General features: G+C 55.7%; 1 protein-coding gene across 2 annotated transcripts in view; it reads right to left on the bottom strand.

Annotated features, from left to right (window-relative positions):
• Window positions 1–1,355: 1,355 nt before the first annotated feature.
• CPT1A (carnitine palmitoyltransferase 1A) overlaps window positions 1,356–9,928 on the bottom strand; it is a 38,858-nt gene continuing 30,285 nt past the window's right edge. The window contains exons 15-19 of one of the 2 annotated variants that reach the window (XM_059709843.1): window positions 7,292–7,426; window positions 5,873–6,025; window positions 5,091–5,204; window positions 4,786–4,878; window positions 1,356–3,591 (exon numbers count right to left, since the gene is read on the bottom strand). In XM_059709843.1, coding sequence (XP_059565826.1) covers window positions 3,505–3,591; window positions 4,786–4,878; window positions 5,091–5,204; window positions 5,873–6,025; window positions 7,292–7,426 — 582 coding nt within the window. In that variant the 3' untranslated portion in view covers window positions 1,356–3,504. The remainder of the gene's footprint in view (window positions 3,592–4,785; window positions 4,879–5,090; window positions 5,205–5,872; window positions 6,026–7,291; window positions 7,427–9,928) is intronic. The other variant, XM_059709844.1, reaches the window with a different exon arrangement.

Here is a 9,928-nt window from a genome sequence, read left to right as displayed (position 1 = left end):
AAGCTCTCGCCCACTTTTTGGACATTCACTTCCTGTTCCTGTGATCCACAGGGCAGGACTCCCTAGAAGGCTCTAGCGGCTTCTTCAGATTAAAACTAGGATGGCTTTATACAAATTATATAAACAAACCCTCCACCTGAAATATTTACATATCAGATAAAGCTGACAGTCCCTTGAGCACCATGGTGTCCCTAATCACGCTGCCTTGCAAAGGAGGGTCGCGGTGAAGGAAGTCCTTTCAGCCCTTTCTGGGAGATTTGCATACATGTGTGGAGATGGCTTTACGCTAATAATTTTATGGTTGAAATAATCATGTTGAACTCAGCTGAGTTCAGGGGGTGGGGGTGTGAGGGGCAGAGTACAACTGTAGGGATAGAGGGCAGCTAATGTAAATCCAAGAGCCCAAGTAAAAAAGTGAGTGGCTTGAATAGCTCAGGCAAGCCCACCGCCCCATCCACTCATTCACACATCAGGCATCTTTACTGAGCATGTTCCCAGGTGTCAGGTGTCACCTCTGATGTGCACAGCCACCCAGACTGCTGGCCACAAGCTGCTCTTCGAGCCCTGCTGGGTGTCTCCCCTCAAACCCGTTTCTAAGTGAGCCCCCTTCCTGGGCCTGCTACTCTCCCCTCCTTCTGCTAGACTTGCCTGCCATGGTCCCCTCACCTGCCTTGGACACTTACAACCCTTTTGACTGGTTCTCTTGGTTAACTCCTCCCACTGGAATCTGATCTCCATCTACAGCAGTGGTTCTCAACCTTGGCTGCACATTAGAATCACCTGGGAATCTTTTTAAAACCCTGATTTCTGGGCCTCATCCTTTGGAAATTCTGTTTTTTTTTGTTACTAATGTTGTGGCCCCACCCCATAACAAAGAAACAGAATTTCCGGAGGACGAGGCCCAGAAATCAGGATTTTAAAGATTCCCAGGTGATTCTAATGTGCAGCCAAGGTTGAGAACCAATGATCTACAGTCAGAACCTCGTGGAGTCCCCACTGTATTCCCAGTGCGTAAAACAGTGCTTAGCACAGTGGGCACTCGATAAGAACTGTGGGGAAACGGAACCCATGCGTTCATTGCATCGGTAGTTACTGAGCGGCTACTATATGTCAGGCACTGCTCTAGGCACAGGACAAGGGAGTGGATGAATGAGTGGATGTAGAGTGAAAATCCACAGCCCCACTTACCAGCCTCCCTTCTCAGCCAGAGCATGAAGCCAGTGCCGTCCACTCTGCCTGACCCCAGGCCTTTTTCTGCAAACCTTGGTTTCTCATCTTGGTCCCAAGTGCCCCAGCTTGGTATCTGACTTATAACCTCCTTGTTAACAGAACAAAAGAGTCAGAAACAAAGGCTGTAGTAGACTGGATTAATGCTTTTATTAATGATAACATTCATACTACATTTCTAAGATTTACAACCCAAAGATCATATTGTATTTACATGCAATGGACAGTCCAAGCTAACAAATTCAAACCACAGTTCTGGTTAAGACCATGGTTTGTTCCAAATTAAATTAAATACATAATACTCTTACCTCTTCCTTTCAACATGTACAGTAAAAACCCACTCTTCCATCTTTTAAGGAATATAAAAATTGCATTGACAACTGCACTGATTAGCAAAAATATTTAAAACCTGAGAGATAAGCCCAAATATATTTGAGTGCTAACACGTGTACATTTGAATGCTTGGTAACACAGGCTGGTCAGTGGTCAGGAATGCGTGATGCAGGCGGCGCGGCCTGGGGCCCACACCGCTGGAGCTGTGTACCACAGGTGGACTGGGGTTTTTCTCACTATGGTTGTGTGTTTTTCTTTCTGTTTTCATTTCTTCTTGCTTTAAGAGGGGAAAAAAAAAACCTCTCTGGCCCACTCAGATGGGGTTTTTACAGGACAACCTCGACATAGGAAACCGTGCCCGAGCCAGCTCCGTGGCCGGCGCCTTCTCCTCCAGTCATCCCGCCCTCACAGAGACAAGCCCAGCGGGGACAAAGTGGTCAGAAAACAAACACAGTTCCTTACGTGGACGCCACACTCGCCAGGAAGCCGAGACAGTGGTGTTTCAAGTTCCGGGATCCTTTCTTTTTACATTAAATACTGAGGACGATTCAGTGCGTACGTGTTTTTTGGTCACTCACCCTCTTTTGGTAAGGCACGCCCATCTGAAGGGTAGGCTGTGTGAAACCAGCACCCATCACGCGCAACATTTTTTTAAAATACATTTTTGCTGATTTCAGGGAGAGGAAGAGAGAGAAACATCAATGAAGAGAGAGAATCATCGATCAGTTGCCTCCTGTACATCCCCACTAGGGATCGAGCCCACAACTGGGGCATGTGCCTGACCGGGAATCAGACCTCAACCTCTGGTTCATGTGTCGACACTCAGCCACATGGTCGGGCTTGCTGGCGACACATCGCTGGTCCCCAGCGCCTCAGGACCCACAGTGGGTGCTCTCTCGCCAGGCTCCCCGCCCGGCGCCTCGGCACTGCCCTCTCCGGACACTTTGCTCAAGTTTTGTTCCTTTCCCGGGGGCAGAAGTCTCGCCGGCTTGCCGAGAGTTTGGTGAGCAGGACGAGGCACACAGTATGCTTTATTGTTCAGGGGAGACTCCAGACACGCAATACCGAACCATCCAATGTCCCCATTTCTGACGCACGCCCACTCGCTCTCAAGGCAGGCAGTGGGGTGGGGGAGCCCACAGAGCTGCCCTCAGAAGGGCGCCGGTCTTTCTCGGGGTACGGGAACCACAGGAAAATGCCTGTTTAGGGTTATCCACTCAGTAAACGGAGGAGTCAGACACCCACAATTCCACCAAAAGACTACAAAATAAACCCCTTGTCCGGTCTCCCTTACATTTAGGGCCTTCCGTGGTTAAGGCACTGGGATCTGAATACTCACAAGGCTGGGAAAACGAAAGATGCGCGAACTACATGCTTGCAACGCGGACAGGCGAACACACACGCGAGACTAAACTGGACGAGGACGGTTACCACAGGGACAACGGTGTTGGGCAGCACGGCGTTCCCGTTAGTGCGTTACGTGTGCGTCAGCTGTTAGCTGCCAACACCTCCAGCCCGCAGCGCGTTCTTCCCGGACGGACGGAACACACTATAGTTTTACTCGGAAAAAATTAAATGCCCCTAAAGTACCAGGTCCCGGGTCGCCACCGAGGAGTGTGACCATCCCATTTTCAACACGTGTGAGGTCACAACCCCCGCGGCATTTCCACCCCCCAGTAAGCGCGAGCTGATGCGAAGAGTTTCGGGGCGCTTCCTCAAGTGCCCCCCACGTTGGGAACCTGCCTGAAAGGAGTAGGGCTACACTTCACGGGGTGGAGCCCGCTGTCCTGGGAAAACAAGAAACACCAAACCCTCGACGGCAAGAACAGTTGTGAGTCTTTTAGAGCAATTTTCCATCCTGAACGAGGATCAGGAGTCACAGCTATTTTTCATTTGGTTTTTGTCGGAAGAGCTCCGTTGTCCTTCCCGCAGCCGTCCTGGGAGTTACTTCCTGGAGTTGGAGCTGAACCCAAAGAGAGCGATGATGTCGGTCATGGCCTGTCTCAGGTGCTTCCCGAAGCGATGAGAATCCTTTCGTTTGGAAACAAACAAACAAAATACACCACATAAACACACGTGACCACGCGGCCATTCCCCCTTTTCCAGCCTCTCCCTACGTAGCCCGTAACCTGACTCCGGGAAGAGCCACTGTTTCTTTTCTGCCGGGCCCCTAAGCCTGGACATCACCCGTAATCCCCCAGGGACACGCCTGGAGGCAGGTGAGGGTCCCAGCGGTCACAGGCTGTACGTGCTGTGTGGGTGTGTGGGACCTGAAGTGGTCTCTGTCAGGGCATTAAATTCCACTAAAGCACCAGAGCACATGAGTTCCAGTCTCCTCTGGGCCTTGCTTGCCAGGTGACGTAATGCGGACAGGAGAGGGTATAAATAAGGATTAATGTGCCACCTAGAACGGGAGTGGGGGGGGCGTGTTCCATTCACGCAACCGCAAAGACCCCTGCCTTGTCACGTGTGTGTCTGTGTGTCTCTGTGTGCGCACGTTAACCCTCCAGTGTGGCAGGGTCTGAACATTATACAAGCTTTCCAACACTAACATTTAAAACCATTGCTACAAACATAAACATTTAATCAAAAAGATCATTTCTTTAAAAACAAAGGTAAGAGAAGTTCAAAATTCACTAATTTGAAAAGCTCCAAACCAAGTAAAAGTACATAATTGAGAATTTCTGTCAAATTAAGGACATGATTTGAGCCCAGCTGGCGTGGCTCAGTGGTTGAGCACCGACCTATGAGCCAGGAGGCCACGGTTTGATTCCTGGTCTGGGCACATGCCCAGGTTGTGGGCTTGATCCCCAGGAAGGGCCGTGCAAGAGGCCACCGATCAATGATTCTCTCTCGTCATTGATGTTTCTATCTCTTTCTCCTTCTCCCTTCCTCTTGGGAATCAATTAAAAAAAAATATTTTAAAAAACAGCCCTAGCTGGTTTGACTCAGTGGATAGCGTGTTGGCCTGCAGACTGAAGGGTTCCAGGTTCAATTCTGGTCAAGAGCACATGCCTGGGTTGCAGGCTTGATCCCCAGTGGGGGGCGTGCAGGAGACAGTCGATCAATGATTCTCTTGCATTATTGATGTTTCTATCTCTCTCTCCCTCTCCCTTCTTCTCTGAAATCAATTTATAAAATATGTATGTATATATAAAAATAAAACAACAACAACCACAAAAATACCCCATCTTTCGGGGGGGGGGGCGGGGCTTGGGTCTGTACCGTGTCAGGGCAGGAGAACTTGGAGGATATGTGGAAATTGATGAGGTTCTCTCCCACCAGAATGTAGGACACGCCGTAACCATCGTCAGCGACCTGCAGGACAAAGGAAGTGAGATTTAAGCTCAGGCTTTTAACGGTGACAAATAACAAATCCTATTTGTGAACAAAAAACCATAAAAACGAAACCCATCTGTACGAATAACCAGCAGGAATTCCTTTGTGGCGCTCTGAACCCAGACAGGTGTGACGGGCACGTGCTGGCCCGGGGCTTGCCGCTCTGTACGCACCGAGGCCCGTCCACTTACCGGCCCGAAGCCCCCGCCGCTGGACACGTACTCCGTGTTTTTCTCCAAGTCGAACAGCTCCGCCTGCTGCAGAGGGGTCTGGCTGGTGGACAGCCTCCAGGGCTCGGACAGGACCTGGGAGGGAGCAAGTGCGTGTTCCCATGACCCTCTTCCCAGCCCTGCCCTCTCGGTCCCCAGGGGCCCGGGAGAGACAAGGACCGGCCTGCTCGCTTTTGGACTGTTTCGGGCGGTACACCTGCAGCAGGGGCGGAGCAGGTGAGGACGCCTGGGCTGGAGGGGCCAACACCAGCGAACGCGTCTTTGGCACAAAAGGTGGCAGAGACATGGAGATTTGTAACTGGGGCCCTGGGCTGCGGGGGCCGACTGGCACCAGCTCCGGTGAGCCAACTGCTGCCTTTCAGAAATCTCTCAAGCTGCTTGTGAAACAGCCATTCCTAGAAATTACATTTTATCGACTTAAAATGCAGTAAACTCTATTAATGACACAGGCGAGGCATACTCAGGGCTCGGCACTTCTGAATGGTCTCAGTGCATTTTACTAGTATCTGTGCTCTGGGGGCTGGTCACGCCCGTAAGTCAGGAGGGGAGAGCAGAGCGGTCTGGGGCCGAGACCACAGCTCCCACTTCCCACCCTGGGCTCTGCCCGGCCCGGTCCATGGAGCGGTCCCACTAAATCAGTGGCCGCCAACCTTTCGGACGTCCCGGACCACCGGTTGGCGACCGCTGCCCGAACTCACTACGCTCTGGGTCAGCCCTGAGCCGCCACGGGAAGAGGGACTTACTTCCTTCAGGAACGGAGACTCGACGGCCAGATACTTGGACACCACGTACAGGCAGAAGAGGTGGCGGTCGATCCCCGCGCCGGTCATCGCCAGGCGGTACATGTGCTGGTGCTTCTCCGACGCCATCTTGAACAATCGCAGTCTCTGCTCCATCTGAGTGGCCAAGGACGGGGCGCGTCAGGTTGTGGGGCGCAGCCCAAGCTCCAAAGGGAAGGTCCCAGCCCTTCTTGGCAGGGGTCTCACAGGACGCTGACCGTCAGGCCACCGGGTGTCCGGGAGGCATGGCCAAGGCGACCTGCTCAGCGCCCCCCACTGCCCCCCATGGGCTGCCCCTCCCCCAGGCTGTGGAGGAGGCCTGGGGTGGCATTACTCCACTCAAACAGCCCTTCTGGACGTTCACGTCTGACCCGAGAGGCGGCCCCAGGCTCCTCTGGGCTCTGCTAGGCCAGTCACAGAATGAGGGAGGCCCGTCCAGGTGTGACCCCCCTCGCAGACCTGGCCATCAGGGGATCCGCCTCCACACCGGCTGCTCCCTCCTCAGAACAGAAGGCTTTCCGGAAACAAGTGCCTGCCCCACAGAGCAGAGCCCAGGGTGTGTGTGTGTGTGTGTGCACGCGTGTGCGTGTGCTCTGGGTCAGGCAGACCCGGGCTGAGCTCACCTGCGTCTGGGTTCCTCTATCTACAAAAATGAACTGGTAACACTTCCCGGGCCACCGCTGGGATGTCCAAAGGCCATGCACAGGGCGCTGGGGTCCCCGCCTGCTGGGGCCCAGTCACCCAGCTCAAGGTCCCCGGGGCGGGGGGGGTGGGGGGGCTCACCCTTTTCTCACTGCACACCGACTGCTCCTGCCTCGTGCCTCTGCCGAGCACCCTTCTAACTGAAAAGCCCTTGGAGTAGGAGTTGCAGGATGACAGAGGACGGGCTCAGCCGGTCCGCCCCGTGTGTCCCGACCTAACGCTTTAACTTCCTGCTCCCGTGAGAGGGTGGAGGGAAGGAGGCGGCGAACAGGGAGTCTCGATGAGCAGGTTTGCACAGGATTTCATCAGAGACCCCGGGCGGGCGTTCTTCTAGGACAGTGGTTCTCAACCTTCCTAATGCCGCGACCCTTTAATACAGTTCCTCATGTTGTGGGGACCCCCAACCATAAAATTATTTTCGTTGCTACTTCATAACTGTAATTTTGCTACTGTTATGAATCATAATGTAAATGTCTGATATGCAGGATGTATTTTCATTGTTACAAATTGAACATAATGAAAGCATAGTGATTAATCACAAAAACAATATGTAATTATATATGTGTTTTCCAATGGTCTTAGGCGACCCCTGTGAAAGGGTCGTTCGACCCCCAAAGGGGTCGCGACCCACAGGTTGAGAACCGCTGCTCTAGGAGAAGCGTGAGAAGGGCGTCTCATTACCGTTTGGGAGGGGTCCGCCATGGCGAGCACGAAGTCGCAGGACTCCACGGTGCAGGAGCGCACGGTCTCCGTCCTCCCCTCTCGGAAGAGCCGGGTCATAGACGCCTCGTACGTGAGGCAAAACTTGCCCATGTCCTGGGAAAGGAAAGGCATTTCCATACAAGGCACACGGAGGACGCAGACACATGAGCCGGGGCCGGTTGGGGTCCGCAAGGGAACTGGACGTGGTGGTCAGCTTCAGGTTTTAGCCACCGTCAGTTTTCACACGGGTTATGCAGCAGGCAGACGGGACGCCGGTAGCTTTAGAAAGGCTGGGAGTCCGTTCCCGATGCACCTGACGCCATGGCACACGCCTCCCCGAGCGCCCACACGCCTCCCTGAGCGCTCACACGCCTCCCCACGCGCCCACACGCCTGCCCGAGCGCCCACACGCCTCCCTGAGCGCCCACACGCCCCCCCGAGCGCTCACACGCCCCCCCCCCCCCCCCCGCCGCGCACTCACACGCCTCCCCGAGCGCTCACATGCCTCCCCGAGCGCTCACACGCCTACAGCATGAACACGACAAGCAGGCCTGCATGCACCTGTTCTCGATTATCGGTGGGGGTGGACAGGGTGGACAGGGTGGACGGGGTCTCTATGAAACACTCCCGTTTCCTCGGCAACACAGGTCACCCGCTGAGCGTAAGGACGGGAGGAGGTGCTGACGTCTGAGGGGTGAACCAGGCCTTTAGGGCCACAGAAAGCAGGGTGCCCGGCGGCCGCCAGGGTCACTGCTGGTCATCAAGTGAGACAAGCGGGGACCGGGGTTTCCTCTGGCCACGCCGGCTCCCGGGAGCCGGATGACGAGGGCAGAGAGCGGGACTGAACCAGGCTGTGCTTGGGGTCACAGGTCAGGGAGGTGGCATCAAGCCGGAAATTGACGGCTGAGGAGAGGGGGAGGCAAGGTGGGTCCCGGACTAGAACGGGGTGGGGGGGGCAGGCAGAGGGCCGGGTGCTGTGATGGCAGCCCAGCGAGGGCTCGGAGGGAGGCCGCAGGGAGAGGACAGAGACGGGTCCCCCGGCTGTGACACCCGAACACGTGCGCCGCGTGAGGAGACGACTCGCAATCCGCACTTTCCCGTGGCCACCAGCAGCTCCTGGATGAGCGGGGTCCCCACGTGGGGTGGACACTGTAGTGGCTGTTTGTGGACCCAAATGACTCCTGACCAGACAACGCCCAGGCTCTCGGGTGTGCCCTGGCGCCGGCCCTGGGGACCCCAGGGTGACAGAGGGTGCCCTGCGACACCCAGGAGAGGGTGCCAACACCAGGGCCGCCCTTCCCGTGTGCGGTCCAGCCCTGGGAGCTCTCCCTCTCCCCGCGGCTGCTGGGTGGCCGGACACTCCCCTCCCCTCCGGTCCTGAACTCCTGCGCGCGAAGCCGGCAGGCCTGGGCGAGGGCGGGAGCCCTGCGGTGACCTCCCCTCGCCAAGGTGACGGTGCCCAGCCTGCTGGGGTCCACACTGAAGGCTTCCACGGTGCCCCCAACAAAGACCGCCGACTCACCGCACCGGGCACCAAGGCACCGTCACCGGCTTCCCTCGGACAGGGTCTGAGAGGCTCTCGTCCTCACCCGTCCTCGGGGAGCAGGGACCCCAGGTGGTTTATCACAGCCCTTCAGAGCGCCCCACAGGCCCCCGTATCACAGTCTTCTCGAGGGGCTCATTATGAAGGAGGGGGGAAGGGGGAGGGAAGGAGGGGGAGGAGAAAGTATCAGTGAGGCATTTTAGTCACAAACAGGTTAATGGGGACACAGGATGCAACGATTCATCCGAAGTCAGCTTTTCCCCACGTCAAACTGGAACATGTAGCACCGCCATGCACAAGAGCCACCCCTGCAAAAACGGCCCTCAGACACCTCCTGGCAAACGCAGGCTATAGAGCGCTCAGCCCCTCACAGAGCCAGGCCCCGGCGCTGGCCACCCACCTAACCTGCCACGACCAGCCGCCGCCAAAGTGCCTCCGGTGTCTAGCGTGCAGGATGGAGAGGCAACGTCTACAAAGACAGTAACACGCGCGGCGTGAGAACAGACAGACCTGTGACACAGCAACTGCTGCCTGGCGCCCAACCGTGCAGCGGGGGGCATGTTCAGCCCGGTTCCCCAGTGAGAAATAAAATGCCTACAAGCAGGAGGCAAATGACTACAGACGAAAGTGATGGCCACTGTCCAGGGTCGCATCGGCCAGTCATTCAATATGTATTTGCTGACATCTCCACCGACGTGGTGTGGCCGGCACGTTCCCGGCTCTGCGGATACGGTGGCAAACAAGACTGACCACGCGCTTGCCCTCGAGGAGCAAACAGTCCAGCAGGAGAGAGGACGTGAGGTCACATGGTGAGTGACAGGTGCACTGAGCAGAAATGACGCTGCTGGGATAGTGGAGAGCGATGGGGTGCTGGCTATTTCCAACAGGAGATGGGGGCACCGTGAGAGAGACCTAAGCAACCATGCCTCACCCTGGGAGAGAGCACCTGCTGGCAGAGAGCAGGTGCAAAGGCCCTGTGGTAGGAATGAACTTCACATACTCAAGAGCAGCAAGAAGGGCAGTGTGACAAACACAGTGAATGAGGCTCAAAGTGGTATTAGAGAAGGCTGGGA

Source organism: Myotis daubentonii, chromosome 9 (genome assembly GCF_963259705.1).
Source record: "Myotis daubentonii chromosome 9, mMyoDau2.1, whole genome shotgun sequence".
NCBI lineage: Eukaryota > Metazoa > Chordata > Mammalia > Chiroptera > Vespertilionidae > Myotis > Myotis daubentonii.
Note: the sequence above shows the minus strand (reverse complement) of the source record. Positions and strands in the feature narration are given on the sequence as shown.